This window comes from Pimephales promelas, chromosome 4, assembly GCF_988280905.1.
Source record: "Pimephales promelas chromosome 4, fPimPro1.hap1.1, whole genome shotgun sequence".
Taxonomy (NCBI): domain Eukaryota; kingdom Metazoa; phylum Chordata; class Actinopteri; order Cypriniformes; family Leuciscidae; genus Pimephales; species Pimephales promelas.
The window spans coordinates 19,745,173-19,762,297 of record NC_142772.1 but is presented as its reverse complement, the minus strand read 5'-3'; the positions used below and the strand labels follow the sequence as shown (position 1 = coordinate 19,762,297).

General features: G+C 39.6%; 2 protein-coding genes across 3 annotated transcripts in view; one reads left to right on the top strand and one right to left on the bottom strand.

Moving 5' to 3' along the window:
- Positions 1-141: 141 nt before the first annotated feature.
- LOC120472131 (serine/threonine-protein kinase pim-2-like) lies at positions 142-14,621 on the bottom strand. 2 transcript variants are annotated; one of them, XR_016168276.1, is made up of 9 exons: positions 14,257-14,621; positions 12,347-12,517; positions 12,075-12,165; positions 11,867-11,917; positions 11,111-11,489; positions 10,857-11,027; positions 10,420-10,762; positions 9,808-9,886; positions 142-1,303 (listed from the first exon to the last, which is right to left on the bottom strand). XR_016168276.1 is itself a non-coding variant. In XM_089130095.1 (7 exons), exons 5-7 carry the CDS (start codon positions 11,451-11,453, stop codon positions 10,593-10,595), a joined length of 684 nt encoding a protein of 227 aa, XP_088986221.1. In that variant the 5' UTR covers positions 11,454-11,489; positions 11,867-11,917; positions 12,075-12,165; positions 12,347-12,517; positions 14,257-14,621; the 3' UTR covers positions 10,178-10,592. The 2 variants fall into 2 exon arrangements, 1 of the variants encoding a protein (XP_088986221.1); XM_089130095.1 differs by lacking the exons at positions 142-1,303; positions 9,808-9,886 and having other exon boundaries at positions 10,178-10,762.
- Positions 14,334-17,125, top strand: part of ptar1 (protein prenyltransferase alpha subunit repeat containing 1) — a 26,341-nt gene continuing 23,549 nt past the window's right edge. The window contains exons 1-4 of the mRNA XM_039662197.2: positions 14,334-14,467; positions 15,277-15,446; positions 15,731-15,797; positions 16,384-16,488. Coding sequence (XP_039518131.1) covers positions 14,382-14,467; positions 15,277-15,446; positions 15,731-15,797; positions 16,384-16,488 — 428 coding nt within the window. The 5' untranslated portion in view covers positions 14,334-14,381. The remainder of the gene's footprint in view (positions 14,468-15,276; positions 15,447-15,730; positions 15,798-16,383; positions 16,489-17,125) is intronic.

The window sequence follows — 17,125 nt, the reverse complement described above, 5'->3', positions numbered from 1 at the left end:
AAAAGTGAAGGGCATGAGAAGGTATTTACTAAAGAACGAGCTTGACCTTTTGACCGTGAGGGCTCTCGTGACGTCCGACGGGAACTTGGATGCTCACGGCATTGGACGGATAAGCCCTGCCATCAGTTGAACTGACAGCTTTATACAAGCGTGATTTTGGAACGAGTTAAGCTGTTCAACCGGGAGGGCTCTCGCGGCATCCGACGGGAACTTGGATGCATACAGCGTAAGCCTCGCCAGTTGGACGGGGGCGCCCCTGTACTTGGTCGGGAGGGCTCGGCCGGCGCTTCGAAGTGGGCTGGGGCATGGGAATAGACCCCTCGCAGCCCGACGAACGGGGAGCCCTTGCGGCGACATGAGCGCGGCTGTCCGACGATGATTAAGAGAGGCAGGCTCTCACCTTTTTGTGTGGCTGTGGTTGCTGCGCCGATGCAAAAAGAATGGCTTGAAAATTTGTTTGCTGAGATGCCAGATTTGATGAGGACTGCTTTGAGATGTTTTTGGAACCAGAATCTCGTGGCTGGATGATTGGAGTCGTCTGTGAAGAGTGGATCGAGAGGGGGTTTAAGCGTGGAACATTTATACTGAAGGTAATTTAGCAGTGAATGGAACGGTTGAATAGGAGTCGGCGGATTGAAAATATATACAAAATGACCTTTTTTAGATCGATCTGTTTTGCTTTGTTTGATGAAAAAAGATATAGTTTCGTTATCCACGATATGTAAATCTGAAATGGTATGGTGAATATTTGAATTGAAATTGGATGTGATGGTCAATTCGGAGCAGCGGAGAAAGCTGAAGAAAGCCGTGTTGGTGGAGTGGTATCCTAGACGGATTGATGAAATACATTTGGCTAGTATGTCAATTGTAATGGGTTGTCTGGTATCCGGGCGAGTGGGATGAGTTCTTTGAATTCCTTTAATGAGAAAGGACGTTTGGAAGTTATTAATGGAGGGGGCGGGCCTACCATAAATTAATTTGTGAATGAATTGAATGCCTCTTAAATAGCTTTTTATGGATCCAGCTTGGAGACCTTTAACTTGATTGAGGTGAGATATGAAAGAAGTAACGGTTAGAAGAGAGAAATCGGGAAACGGCAGGTTATGCGAGAGGTGAAATAATTTGAAAGATTTCCATGCTGTGTAGTATGATTGGAGAGTTCTGGGAGAAACTGCTTGTAGGATGGAATCGATGGACGTGTCCAGAAGGGATTTCAGCGGATGGTTTATGGGAAGATTAGTTGAGAATAAGGAGGTACTGGGGTTGGAATGGGGTCCGCTTCTGGTGCCAGCATCCTGAATCTCTGAAAATAGAAATGGGAGAGAGAGTCAGCGATTTGGTTGAAAGTACCTGGGACGTTTTGCATTAATTATGAAATGATCGCAGGCGGAGATCCAGATGAGGCGTCTGAGGAGTGGCATTAATGCAGGTGAGCAAGAACGACCTTTGTTAATGCATTATACGGTTGCGTCGTTGTCGCAATGAACTTGAATGTTTTTAGATGACCATTCATTACCCCACAGGGAAGCTGAGATGACGATCAGGTAGAGCTCGAAAAGGGCAGAGGAGGCTGAGGACTGGGGAGTGTCTAGCAGCTAGGGGGGCCAGGGAGACGTGAACCAGCGACCTTGGTAATAACCTCCTAAACCGACTGAGGGAGCTGCATCTGTAAACAGTTTGATATCGAGGGGGAGAGAGATAAAGTTGCCGTAAAAAAAAAGTTAAACGGTTCCACTGGTAAAGAAAAGTGATCCATAATTTTAGCTCATTTTTGTACTCGCAAGATAGGATGATTTGGTCTTCCAGTGCATGAACGGATGACGAGAGGGCGAGGAGATGGTGATGAACGGGCGGCCTTGCGCGATGATGCGCATTGCATAGTTTAAGTGGCCAAGCAGCGAGAGGAGTTCACGTTTGGGCAGTCCGTAAGATTGGCGGCGATAAAAATTATTCGATCTGTTTTTTCCTTTGGCAGTGAAGCCTGGAAATTAACTGAGTCCAGATTGATGCCCAGAAATTCTATGGATGTGGTTGGCTCCGTTGTTTTTTCCTGAGCTAACGGAATCCCTAGCTCGGCAAAGACTTTTTGCACCATGACGAGGTGAGCCGCGGGGCTGGCGTCGTGAGGTGAAATGAATAAGAAATCATAGAGCAGATGGAGAAGGTGAGGAATTGCATAGTTGTTGGAAAGGATTCAACATATGGCTTCTGATAGGGTGTCAAAAATTTTGGGGCTGCTTTTGCAACCGAATGTTAAGCGTACCGAAACATTAAATTTTCCCTGCCAGTTCAAGACGAATAAATGCCACGAATCTGGGTGGATAGGCATTACAGTAATTTAAAAGCAGAAGTGATATCTACTTTCACCATCCACGCGCCGCGACCCTCTATTTTGATCATGGTTATAGCTTGTTCGATGTCGTGATATTTACAGTAATTGAATACTCTTCAAGGGGGATGAGGCTGTTGATGCTTGGATATGGAGAGTTATGAGGAAAATTTTCTTGACACCTATGGGGCTTATGCAGAATTTATTGAACGGGGGGCCTTGAACGGACCGATCATGATGATAGATAGATAGATAGATAGATAGATAGATAGATAGATAGATAGATAGATAGATAGATAGATAGATAGATAGATAGATAGATAGATAGATAGATAGATAGATAGATAGATAGATAGATAGATAGATAGATAGATAGATAGATAGATAGATAGATAGATAGATAGATAGATGGGGAAATAATTTTAATGTGTCATTTCTTTCTCTTTCCTCTCTCACTCTAAATGTCCTTTGCCACGCAGAGAGTGAGTTTGGACTGTATTCTGTAAATTTCCCCTCATTCAGGAAGCCCTCTCTCAGGCAGTCCTGTGTGAAGATCTTGGGTTTTTCTCTAACCATGTGTTTAGCTTGGAGGACTGCACTTTTCCACACATAGCCTGAAGAACAGGAATGATGGGATTGCTGGAGGATGAATTCTCCACTAACCATAAAAACCAGCAGATCCTGGTTCCAGCCAATAGGACTAAACAGGATATGAATTGTGTCTAAATTTATTTAAATGTATCAAATGAATAAGCAAAATGTATAAGCAAGTGAAGATTTGCCACACATTGTGTTAAAAATGCACATATTAATTCTGAAATTGCATTACATTAAGAGCATCATTGTTAGATCAACATGAGATTATGATACATTATTGAGATCTGGGGTTGAGATCTGGTGACTGTGGGGGCCATTTTAGTACAGTGAACTCATTGTCATGTTCAAGAAATGAGTTTGAAATGATTCAAGCTTTGTGACATGGTGCATTATCCTGCTGGAAGCAGCCATTAGAGGATGGGTACATGGTGGCCATAAAGGGATGGACATGGTCAGAAACAATGCTCAGGTAGGCCGAGGCATTTAAACGATGCCCAATTGGCACTAAGGGGCCTAAAAGTGTGCCAACATCCCCCACACCATTACACCACCACCAGCAGCCTGCACAGTGGTAACAAGGCATGATGGATCCATGTTCTCATTCTGTTTACGCCAAATTCTGACATCTGAATGTTTCAACAGAAATCAAGACTCATCAGACCAGGCAACATTTTTCCAGTCTTCAACTGTCCAATTTTGGTGAGCCCTTTGCAAATTGTAGCCTCTTTTTTTCTTATTTGTAGTGGAGATGAGTGGTACCCAATGGGGTCTTCTGCTGTCGTAGCCCATCCGCCTCAACGTTGTGCGTGTTGTTGCTTCACAAATGCTTTGCTGCATACCTCGGTTGTAACGAGTGGTTATTTCAGTCAAAGTTGCTCTTCTATTAGCTTGAATCAGTCGGCCCATTCTCCTCTGACCTCTAGCATCAACAAGGCATTTTCGCCCACAGGACTGCCTCATACTGGATGTTTTTCCCTTTTCACACCATTCTTTGTAAACCCTAGAAATGATTGTGCGTTTTTTTTACAGTTTCTGTATAGGTAAACTCATTACGAAATCAGTATGGAAAAACTTTCACCGGCACACAAAACATTGAAATTTATTTATTGAAAATTAATTTTCAATAATTCACCAAACAATAGTAAAATTTTACCGCACTTTTACAATCAAAACATAGAGGTAAGTCTTAAAATGTATATTGACATCATAACGTGTATTTGTAACATAAAATTGTCAAAATTTATAATTGCTTAATAATAATTTAAGTGTATATTAGAACAGTGAAACAAACTCCTCCTGTGATTAATAAAGGCGATATGACTTGTAAATGGAGACAATGATTTATACAGGAAAATGTGTAAAGTTATGCACCTTGAAACAGTTATCACATGCCTCCAAAAAGGCAGACATTCTAACTTTATGTGGGTCACTCACTCAGGATACTGTGGTTGTCTCCACACTATAATATTGTGCCTTTTTCTGGTAGTGGAAAATGAAGTCATGCTTCTCATTGAGTTTTATCACAACAAATCTGCCATAGCAACAAAAGGTCTGTGCCATTTTTTAGTTATCAAAGCCTTAAGCCACGGGAAATGTTCAGTAAAAACCTTGCATATGTCTGGAAAGAGAACAAGATCCTCCTCAAATGAAAATAGTTTAATGTAAAGACTATGTAGCATTGGTTTATGCGATTATGCAGAAGCATTCATTTCTTAAATGGGTTTAATTAAACACTGTGCAGAAAAGATTCCATTTAACAACTCTCAGAGGAAACTGCATGTCATGTGCAAAAGAGGTTTTTAGGTCACTACTGAACTTCAATCCTACTAAATATCATCAAGTGTTTCTACCCCATTGCAGCTGACTTGTCAGGTCAGTGTCTCCTGAAATCCGGCTTCCTGTCAATCGTGGGCCTGATTGGTATCGATTTACTGTAATATATAGCAGAACACATGACCCAATCTTCAGTCATTATATGATCACTAACCAGTAACCCCCAAAACATGTGCATATAGTTTTTAAACACATTATGCTGACAGCTTTGCAAATTCACTGTTACATGTTTTTCTGTGAATAGCCTACAAATGAACACAGGAAATTCCCTCTCCAGTTCTCTATATCTCTATTTCCCGTTCAAAATGAGAAGAAGCTTTGGGAGAAACTGTTTTGAAATGTACACTGTCCCTTGGGGCTCAAAGGTAAGCTCCACATTTATAGGGCACTGTCCTATTAAGGGAATGAAAGAGAGAGTTAAGTAGTGAAGTGAGGAAAGGAAACACAGCCTTGAGATATAAACACATAGCATCAGTTTAATGGTCCTGTAATCAGTTGGATCATCTTTAACAAACCAGGGAAAAGATATGGTCATATCACAAATCATTTTGGAAAATATTTACAATTCATTTTGGGATTTTCCATAAGTGAGATAAATAATAACCTTATTACTAATTGGTACAATTATTTGGGGGACAATAATCCAATTCGTATCCATTCCCTAAAATAAGTCCCAAATTCCCAATGCAACACTCGCATCCATTTATCACGTCCAGATAATCCAAATCAGCAAAATTTATTAAGGTTAGATGAAAGCAAATCTTTACAGATGAAGGTTGTGATGATTCATAACTGCTGTGTTGAGATGCTGGGTCTTAAATTCAGAATGAATTATTAGTCTTAATACTCAATTCTTAAAGTGCAAGATTACATTTCATAATTTATCATGCAACAACTCCAGCAAATACTTTTAATCCAAAGCAAGGCCAAAAGAACTGTGTCAGTGAAGCTGCATCTCCTGAATCACAGTGAACTCTTGTTACCTATTGTGTAACGAGTGGAACATGTTTATAAAAAAAACCTTCTGTGACTATTTAAATAGTTGTGACTGCTATGATGATAAACACTTCATCCCGTTTCTCCAACGTCAGGAAAACTTCACTTTCCCACAGTTTCTTTTAGTGAGAATGATATGCCAAAACCAATTACAAACTTCAATAAATAAAATACAAACTAGTTAGCTTAGCTTTACATTTTATGTTGTTTGTCTGTTAAGAAAATGCTAAACATATCCATGTATGGTGTAACACCAGTCAGTTTAAATCTTTTATCATCTCATAAGCAAGTACTGGAAATCCTTTGCAGAACACAAACTTGAAGGTCATGATGAAAATCGCAGTCAAGAGTAATTCAGTTCTGTTCCAGATTACCATCTCAACACAGCAGAACCAGACCAAAAACCACATGTCTCCCTCTACTGGTATTCACTGTAACATCAGTCCAGTGTTGCCAACTTAGCGCCTTTGTCACTATTTTTAGCGACTTTTCAGACCCCTTTAGTGACTTTTTTTTTTTCAGAAAAGCGAATAGCAACAATTTTAGCGGCTTTTTGAACTTCAGTAACCTCCAAATATTGCCAGTAGGCAACTGTCCTGTGAGCGTGAGCTCTTGCTTTGTCTGTCAGTCTCTCAAGCTGCGTCTCCCCTGTTCAGTGAATGGCTGAGAGGAGTGGATGGCTGCTGACAGAGGTGAATAAGCAGTGTTTTTCCATGGACTTATCGGCTTTTCTTTTTTTATATTTAAAGAATTTAGTTTGACCATTTTCATTGTATTTCTTTTCTTGTGCTTGTTATTACTCTTAACCGTAACATGCACTATCACAGAGCTTAGTTAATTCGGTTCTGTAACTCTCTCAATTCAGATAATGTTCCACATAGACCTAAAAATGTAATCATTCACTATATATTATTGCTACTCGTTCTATTGTCTGACATTTGGCTATATTATATAAATAGAGCATTAAAGGGTTAGTTCACCCAAAAATGAAAATTAAGTCATTAATTACTCACCCCCATGCTGTACCAACCCCGTAAGACCTTCGTTCATCTTCGGAACACAAATAAAGATATTTTTGATTGAATCTGAGGGCTGGATCACTCTTCCATAGACAGCCTGAGGGACTGCCTCTTGACGGCCCAGAAAGTCATTAAAAGAAAAGGTTTAAATATTCCATGTGCCTACAGTGGCTCAACTATAACTTTATCAAGCGACGAGACTACTTTTTGTGCGAAAAAAAAAACGTAAATAACGACTTTATTCGACTTTCCATTACTTCCTTATGGGCGCATGCGCGAGAACTGAGACGAGACCGTTCTTCTTCGACTACTTTTTGTTACCGGCTGCTCACCGCTTAGGAGTTTTACCGCCCCCTACCGTATAAGATGACGTACTGCTTGTAAACAGAACGTTTTGCGCCTCCGGCTATATCAGTACGTCATCTTATACGGTAGGGGGCGGTAAAACTCCTAAGCGGTGAGCAGCCGGTAACAAAAAGTAGTCGGAGAAGAACGGTCTCGTCTCAGTTCTCGCGCAAGCGCCCATAAGGAAGTAATGGAAAGTCGAATAAAGTCGTTATTTACGTTTTTTTTTCGCACAAAAAGTAGTCTCGTCGCTTGATAAAGTTATAGTTGAGCCACTGTAGGCACATGGAATATTTAAACCTTTTATTTTAATGACTTTCTGGGCCGTCAAGAGGCAGTCCCTCAGGCTGTCTATGGAAGAGTGATCCAGCCCTCAGATTCAATCAAAAATATCTTTATTTGTGTTCCGAAGATGAACGAAGGTCTTACGGGGTTTGTACAGCATGGGGGTGAGTAATTAATTACTTAATTTTCATTTTTGGGTGAACTAACCCTTTAATTTAGAGAGAAAACGCACTAGGCTGACAGGACGCAAGTACTATGCGATGACGTCATTAATATGCTAATTATCATATGACATCATCTAGCGACATTTAGCGACTTTTAGGGAAGGCCATAGCTACTTTCTTTAGAAATCCTTCCTAATAGTTGGCAACAGTGCCTGTGTGTCTTCTAGTAGCTGTGCCGAGTGAAATCTGAATAATTCCCTTTCGAATCTCACAGAGAAGGATACGGCTGGGTACCGAGTTCGGTACTTTTTAGGTACCGAACGAATTGCCTCGATACTACCGAGCATCGAAACTTTTTCCGGTAACAAATTTTGGTAGCTAAGTGGTTAATCTCGTCAACGTCAGTGAAACAATAAGCATGCAGCATGATTGGCTGTGGTGGAAAACACTAGTTTACGTGGCTGCCCAGAGACGTAGGGACCTGGCGGTCAGGGACCTGGATATTGGATTGGCCAAAAAAGGTTGAGAACCACTGCATTAAAGGGATACTTCAGGATTAAGCTTTGTATCAGTAGAAAACCAGTAGTATTTTCAAATTACTGTGCTCCCCACCTAAGCACAGTATCTGCGATGCCATTTTCTTCTGTACGAGATCACTGAATCCGCAGAGCTTTGAGTATAAAAGTGTTAATATTATTATTTTTTTTTAATTAAAAGTTATAACTCACATTGGTTGTGGTTCTTTTTATAAACCTTTAGTGTTACTAGAGTATGGATTAGCCTAGATAATGTATTAGCTTAGAGAAATAGTGATTTCAATTGGAGGAAAACAGTTCATATGCAGAGCAACTAAAGCCAAATTGTTGAGCTCGCCGACAGGTCAGGGTGTTATCACGGGGGATTAGCGGACGATGAACGCTTGCCAATCTGTTAGTATGAAAGAGCCAACAACGCAGCGAAAACGCTCGCAGACGCCTCACAGACACGTCACTGAGCCCAGAAAAAATATCTAGCCTGCTAGATATCCAGAGCAGTCGCGCGACTCAATCTCAGTGATGTCATGAGTACAGCCAATCATAGCAACGCATGGGTTGAGGACACCATGTAAATCTTACTTTTTCTCTCTTTTTTTGCATTTTTTCCCTCAGAGCAGATCGTCGCGCAAACAGTGTGCAGCACTAGTTTCTGTCTGACGTCCATATTCACGTGTTGTGTTCTCTTCTTCGCTGGGTATTGGCGCAATATTTATTTATTTATTCAGTGTTTTTTTCGTGACAAAACGTGGTTTGTTGACAAGATAGAATCGTTGGGTGACAGAGTTGTTGTCAACTTGTTATTTATTTGATTATTTTCAGGATTTAGACCGTACCATAGTACTGAAACAGCTCTCATTGAGTCACAAATGATATATCATCCGATCGTGGTTGTATCTCTATGCAGTGCGTTGTCAACTCGTGTAGTGAGTTACCTCTTGTTGTGGATCAATCATGTTGTGTTGTGTGGTGTGAACAGCTAAACAACTTGAACACTCCTGATTTCACTGAGAGCAAGTCATGTAGTGTGAACTGCACAGTTCAGCCCGACATTTTAAAATCATGTAGTGTGAACAAGGCTTAAGCTACTCTGTTGACATGGTCCTGCCTTGCATCATATTTTTAATGTGAAAGTCTAAGTTGTGTTATATACATTAGGGTGGTACATCCCGGTACAATGCAATTTAGCACCATTTAGATTTTTTAGCATCATTTAGAAATGTATCAAATAACTGACGACGTATCAAAGCAAGCCTAGTTGTATCCATTTTTCGGATCCTGCCGCCTGTAACCGGTAGGCGTGGTTTGGGAGTAGCCTCGTAAGGGCAGCAAAGCAAGTGCATTCTGGGAGTTGTTGTCTTTCAGCCATATGAGAAAAAAAAATCAATTTTTTGCTTTTTCTCAGTCTAGAATGCTTCAATTTCAAAAATAATTTCACATTTCTACTATATAAATAACCAATATAAAATACACATTCATCTTCCCAGAGGTGTAGTACTGTCTCCCTTTAAGTTAGTTCAAAGTTTGCCATGTTGTTAAAAATTACTCTCATCTAACGTTACCATTTCAGGCGCATGCAAAGTGCACTCACAAATAAAAGTGCCACCACGCAACCTGGGACATTTTGCATTCTTTTTTCGTGTGGTCGAATTGAGTCATTTACTTCGACAGGACTTCTTGAAATATGTAAATAAAGAGATGGATACCTGCGTCTGTTCAGCGTCTCTCTCTCCGGCTATGACTTGAATGAATTACTTCAAAAAGTGTGATGTATCCCCCTCCTTCCTGAGAAAAGATATAGTTTTATAATGTATATGTTGATTCTCATTTCTGTTATCAGTAATGATGTAACATTATATCACTTAATGAAATATACAGTAAGTTGTAAAATATACTGGCATCAATATACCATCCTGTAATAACTGAAACAATCTCACCATATTTTTTATGTGTGAATTTTTGGCAACCACCACAGCTGTTTAGATGAGTACAAAAAACATTTCTTTTTTAAAGTCACCATGAAATCAAAACTGACAAATCTTGTTGTTGTTGGTTTTTTTATGTAATAATGCAGTATTTATTAGAAATGGTTGCATATTAGCACATGCAAACTCCACACAAAAAGACCTTCTGGCTCAGCTGGGACTTCTTGCTGAGAGGCAACAGTGTTACCCACTGAGCCTCCGTGCCTGCCTTTATGATTATATACAAATATATAAATAATTAAACACCGGAGAAGGTCCCCGCGTTCTGAGACGTTGCTAAAGTGGTGCCGAAACCTTGGAGGAAGGAGGAGCGCCCCGTCAAAGAGCCCTCACCGCTGTGGGATTTCCGCAATGCCATTGAACTGAGCAGAATCTCTCGTGTCTCTCATGTCGGTGGACTGGAGGAACTCGCTGCGTTCGCCTGGGTTGTGGAGGGTCGGCTGCCGTCTGAGAGCGAGTGGAGGAGTCGTCTCCGTTTGCCTGAGCCCGGAGCCTGCAGTTTTTCTTTACCATCTCTCTGTGTTTCTTCTGTTTCTTGTGTTCTGCCTTTTATAACGGTATCTTATTTTCAAACTAAGGACCAACGCCTGGAACCAGTCATGGAGGAGGATCTTTTCCAAATCAATCCGCTTGGCAGCATCCCTTTCCATGCATGAAGAGATCAGATCTCTGCATTCTGTGAAGAGGGGAGAGATATCCGGTTATTATTGTAAGTGTTATACTTTTTGTAAATGATCATATTATTTTAAGCAGTAATAATATGCTCTTACCTTTGGAAATGTCTTCCATGTACCAGGGCTCAGCAAACATCTGAGGGAGGTTATTCTCACGGTACTTCCCACATAGCATCATGCACAACAGTACACCTAAAGAATACACTGTTGCAGGCTTGCCATGATATCTGTGATGGCTGAAAAACTCAGGAGAATATGCTTTTATGCCTGGAAGAAAGAAGAAGATTTCGTCCAAAATTCCATAACTTTTTGTCTATTTTTTCACCATAGATTTGTGAAATAATACATACCACTTAATTTCACATAAGGAGATTTCTTCAAGCGTTTGCTTACACTGAAGTCTATTAATTTGACCTGAAAGCTGTTTGGGTTGATGAGCAGGTTTTCCAGCTTGATGTCTGTGGAAAACGCCCCTTTCACTGCATATATTGCAGCAGTGACAACCTGACGCATCACAACTCGTGCCGTATATTCATTGAGTCTGCCATGATGATTTTGCAGTACAAACAGCCACAGATCTTCACATGGCGTGGGCCGCTCCAAGATCAGTACGTATTCCTTTGGTGTCTCATACCAGTCCAGCAGCTTTATTATTTGAGGAACGCTGGGTCCTTTATTCATAAGAATCATCATAGCGACCTCTTTTGGAATGGATGTGCCAAATCGATTCTAGGAGATACATAATATTTTTTCGAAAGTGAGATAATTAGGGGGCATAGTCTAATTTAAATGAGTTACTATAACATAATTATGTCCTGCATTTGGTTAAGTACATCTGAAGCCTTGAAATTGAAATACTGGAAATAGTTAACGTTACTGAAGTTTTTTACTGTAGATCGGTTAAATTTGGCAGGGCAAAATTTGGCAGTTTTTTTTTCACCCACACACAATTTTCACCATGCTAAGCAACAGAGAGTTGCTAGGTTCGAAAGTTAATGCGCTATTGACAATCCTTTTAAAATGCAAAATTTTGTTAAAATGTCCTATTGCTAATGTGACTGTATACTCTGAAAGTATGAAAACGAAGAGAGGAACTGGCTACTTACAATTCAGACTTATTTCATGGTTTTTCTCTTCACCACAAATTTGAGAGCCACCTGTTTTCCCAGAGAAGGAAAAAAAATCTAAGAATGTGTTACAATTAATTAACTATATGTGCTAAGGTCACATGATTCCAATAATGAACTTTGAAGTGAATTTTAATGAATTGAAATTCAATTCCAATTAATTGAAATTCAAATGACAAAATACAACCTTTCGTAAATCAAACGGATCCCTTCGTAAACATTTCCATACGATCCTTGACCCAGCCTTTTCATAATTTCATAGTGCTGCAATACATCCCCTGTTAAAAAAGAGGGACATAGTAAATTTACAGTATAAAGGACAAAAACAAAATGCAGATCCATACATCCAAAACATCCTTAGTTTACATAAGAATGAAAATGTCTAGAAAAATATGTTAAAATTGAGGTAAGCTACTTTTTGCACATTGTATGAGTCATGGCGGGGCTTGTTAAACTGACCTTTGTTTTCCTTCAAACTTAAATAGATGATTTCATCCTCATTCTTCCAAGAAACGTCATTCGATGTCGAAGCTGAGCGGTTCTCCTCGGTCGTAGATGGCACAGTCAAGGACCGCTGTTGTGAGTGCTGATGCCCCTTTGCTCTGGACTGGGAATGTCTTTTTCAGCGTCCTGCACAGTGGTGAGAGAAGACACAAAGGTGTGCCAGTTGTACACAGAATTATCGTCAATGTCGTTGTTCTGTTCAACTTTACCATCGAGCATCTCTCAGGATGTTGGCTGCTCATTTCTGCACTGACTCTGTTGGTCTTCAATGGAAGTTTTCTTGGATTTGCTAGAAAAAGCCCATCTAAAGAACCTCCCTTTCTTCTTTTCTACTCTCTCTGGAACAGGCCTTGGTGACACAGATGCAGCAGCATCTTCCTCTACAATGTAATTGTGAGATATGCACTGCCCCATTGCTCCAGATGTCTCTCTTATGTTCCGTCACAAACTTAGAACAAGTGGACTCGCGAACACAAATCGAATGAAATACTAAAAATCAAGCGATAAAACACAGATCGAGAGATATATTACAATTTTAGCAATTTTTCACCACAGATAAAGTACAGAAATACTAGTCGCATGTACTACCAGAAACCAACTGAACTGAACAACTCTCCACAACCTACTCGGACTGTTACGTCACAAGCAGTGACGCGTGTTGGCCGGCTGCCATTTGCAATGTTGCCAGGGTAGTGGTTTACCCGCACAATTGGGCTATTTTAAAAAAGAGTCGCGGGAAAAATTACGGAGTTGCGGGTTGTATTTTTTTTGGGCTATATGCGGCCACAAAAATAATAATAATTAAATTGTAGACAAAGAAAAAATTAAAAGGTAACCGTTTTTTAGTGGGTGTTGTTGATCCCCGGAAATTAATATTTGGCAACAACCACTGTGGCGGGCGAATGGACGCAACAAATGTGTTTTGATATAACATTACAAATCTAGCATCATCACGTCACATTCGAAGTGTTCCAAATAATGATAGAAAAACGTTCTGCAAATATTGCAAATGTGAAATTCACACATTGAAGTTCACCACAGTGATCTAGTAGCTTATGCTGCGACTGAAGAACATAAAAAAAACATTATTTGATACAGGCAAAGTTCCTTTCTAATAACTAATGTTGCTGTGAAAGAGGCAGCTGGCTGCCCACGTTGCTTGTCACTCAAGCACTTCAACTGTTGATCATTTAGGAAGTGACTAGGGTCAGAAAATATCAGAGAGGACAAGATCTTGACCTTTATTGTATGAGATTGTGTAAAAAAAAAAAAAAAAAAATAGTGTGTGATGTTAAGATTTTGGGCAAAAGGCCAAAAGGGCAAAACTTAAAACACACACACACACACACACACACACATACACACACACACACACACACACACACACACACACACACACACACACACACACACACACACACACATATATATATTTAACCAGGTTAATCGGTTGAGAACAAGTTTGCAACTGTTTATAATAGCCTACAGGTGAAACTCGAAAAATTTTAATCCGTTTACAAACTTTAAAAACCCATAGACTTTAGGGCCATAGACAGTAAAAGAAATGGACACAGCGACCCCATCGATTTCACCGGAGAACATTGACATTGACTCAATATCCTACAAACAATTTACATTTTTACTTAATTTCACATAGCCTACTTAAATGTAAGTAGGCTACAGTAAAACCCAACGTTTGTTTTTGTTCTTGAAAAAGAAATTAAAGTACAGTATCTATTCACATGGGCTAGTAATAAAGCAATTAAAACTGTTAATATACGTGAGTCCTTTAATATAATTGTATTGTTTATATATGTATATGTATGCATTATGCAATGGAAAAAAATAAATGAGAAATAACTTACAATTTTGTAATTTACAGAAATTACAAGAGTAATATCCTTCCAGCACATGTTTTTTACTGGATGACTCTGTGAAATGTCCCGGATGAGGTTGAGTCACCCGCGTTGACGTCACTCGGGCTCTGAAAATGGCTGAGTCGGAAGAGGAGGTGGATGTCTTGGTCCAGAGAGTTGTGAAAGATATCAATAACGCCTTTAAAAGAAACCCGAACATGTACGTATGTGATCTCTCATCGTTGTTTATGTTTACGGTCGTCTAGTTTAATCCTTCCAGTGGGTCAGACCCTCGCGCTCAGCCGCAGGGTGAACAACATAGTGCAGCAGCCCGAGTAACTTGCGCAGGCAGTGGCTGGCTAACTGGCTACTGACCAGCTCTAACCCGCTGGCGCCCGGCGCAGGCCAGCTGCAGGTAGAGCTCACCGACCCTCGCTTTTAGACCAGCTCGTGTGATATGTTGTTTGTTTTATCTGTTTAACTGCTCCGTGCAAACGCTGAAAGTTTTTATGAATGACACGCGAAGTAAAAGTGTGCATGCTGTTGATGCTTCTGTCAGTTAACTTAGTCGCTTGTCAGTTACGGAGGGCGTGACGAGCTTCAAAATATTTCATGTTACATTTGTTCTAATCGTTCTCAATAATTGTCCATGTCTGTGTTTTTTTTTTTTAATCTGGTATTTGGAGCGACAGATTCAATGGTGTCATTGTGGCTCTCGTCTTATGTATCCAAACACATCACTTTTGTCCACTATGTTTAATGTTGCCTTAAGTGCATGATTTGTTATTTTCCTTTGTGTTTGTACTGTGTTATATTTGAAGGTCAGTGCCCTGTCCCAGTGGTTTCATCTCACTCTTCTCTTATGACAAGCTTGTATCTCTGCCAGAGAGATACATCTATAATGACTCGGTGTCAGCTGAGATGTTTTATGCATTGCCATTTGCCTTCAGCTCCTTAGTATTCAACAGAGTTTCTTAAAATAACCTTGTGACTTGTTCTGCCTTTTTATCTTTTAAAATGTGTTCACAGTGATGAAATTGGCCTCATTCCGTGCCCTGAAGCCCGATACAACAGAAGCCCTATCGTCCTGGTGGAGAATAAGCTGGGAGTGGAGAGCTGGTGTGTCAAGTTTCTGCTGCCCTACGTGCATAATAAACTCCTGCTCTACAGGCAGAGAAAGCAGTGGCTCGACCGGGAAGGTAGGACAAAGGTTTATTGGGTTAGATTGTTCAGCCGGCTCACATTGCCGTGACCTTATGCTGCCTTCTCGTGCAATCGGAAATTTCCTATTTTTCTAAGTTGTTGGAAACAACAGCTCATCATTGTGTTCAAATTTTGTTCATGTCCAATTTTTTAACTTGCAAACTAGTATTTACTATAATTCCGATAGCTCGTGAAGGCAGCATAAGTCTGTATTAAAAGATGGCTGTTCTTACAACAGTTCAGACTGAAAAAAAATGATTTCTCTCTCCTTTTCTTCAAGCACTGGTAGATATAACCTGCACATTGCTTCTATTAAACCCAGATTTTACCACTGCGTGGAATGTCAGGTACATTTTCATTATATTTCATGATTGTTACCTGAAAACCTATTTTCTTAATGATCACAATGTGCATCTGGTATTTATTCATTTATTTATTTTAGAAATTTTCTCTCTCTCTCTCTCTCTCTCTCGCTCTTGCTCTCTCTCACTCTTTCTTCCCTTTGATGTAAGGATTCAGTGTCATTTTATTGCGCAGAATGTGTCATTGTTGCTATCTTTAGAAAGTTGTGTCTAATTTGGGACATTAAAATACATCAAAAGGCTGCTGCTACATTGAACTCTAAATGTGACTTTCATAATTTCAGAGAAGGGGAGCTTTTTTTTTTTCACAAATTCACTGCTTTTGCCAACATTTAGTTTTGTACAGGAAACACTTTATGGATATTTAATTTATGCCTGGTTTAAGAAAGCAGCTTTAGTATTCTTTACTTGGATTTTTTTACATACAAATCTTGGCTGAATGTCTTTAAGCTAATGTTGCATGGAAGAAACATATTGTCCAGGAGGTGGTGCTGTACTGTTTATTTTGGTGTTTTGATTTTGCATATCTTTGTGAATTCATCTGGGTATTGATGAATTGTATGTTTTATAGGAAAGAGCTCCTGCAGTGTGGCGTGTTAAACCCAGAAAAGGACCTTTACCTGGGAAAACTTGCACTATCTAAGCATCCTAAAAGTCCAGAGACATGGATACACAGGTTAGAGGATTTAAAAAAATGTAGGCATGAATTTAATATAATGTTAGTTCACCCAAAAATGAAAATTCTGTCAGTATTTACTCACCCTCATGCTGTTCCAAACCTCTATGTGTTTATTTGTTCTGCTGAACACAAAGGAAGATATTTGGAAGAATGTTTTAATCAAACAGATAGAGCTGGGTATCGATTCACATTTCAATTTCGATTCACAAGCTCTCAGTTCGATTCGATTTCGATTCTCGATTCAATTTTCGATTTCGATTCTCGATTCCTGATTTGATTCTCGATTCGACTATAATGAAGATGTAATACAAATCCTATATTTATAAAAAAGAACAGTGGACATAAGTTTACTAGTGGTTAATTAATACAAAGAAATTAAGAGCCATAAACCTGTATATAAAACTCTTTTTATTTTAGGTACACTAAATGCATACAAAGAATAAACAGGATTTTGATGCAATGTGCAAAAAAAGTCAGAACAGTCGCACAGCTTGATCAAACAGTATCATGTTAAGATAAGATAAGATAAGATAGTACTTTATTGTCCGTGTACACGGAAATTTGTCTTGCAACCAAAACTCCAACAATTATGACACACACAAACTAAAAACAAAACATACAGTCATCAATAAAA

Coding starts and splice junctions, on each gene's coding strand:
- LOC120472131 (XM_089130095.1), bottom strand. CDS start 11,453: ATGATGATTCTTATGAATAAAGGACCCAGCGTTCCTCAAATAATAAAG. Junction 11,028..11,110: donor TCCTTATGTGAAATTAAGTG/GTATGTATTATT, acceptor TCTTTCTTCCAG/GCATAAAAGCATATTCTCCT. Junction 10,763..10,856: donor CATGGAAGACATTTCCAAAG/GTAAGAGCATAT, acceptor CCCTCTTCACAG/AATGCAGAGATCTGATCTCT.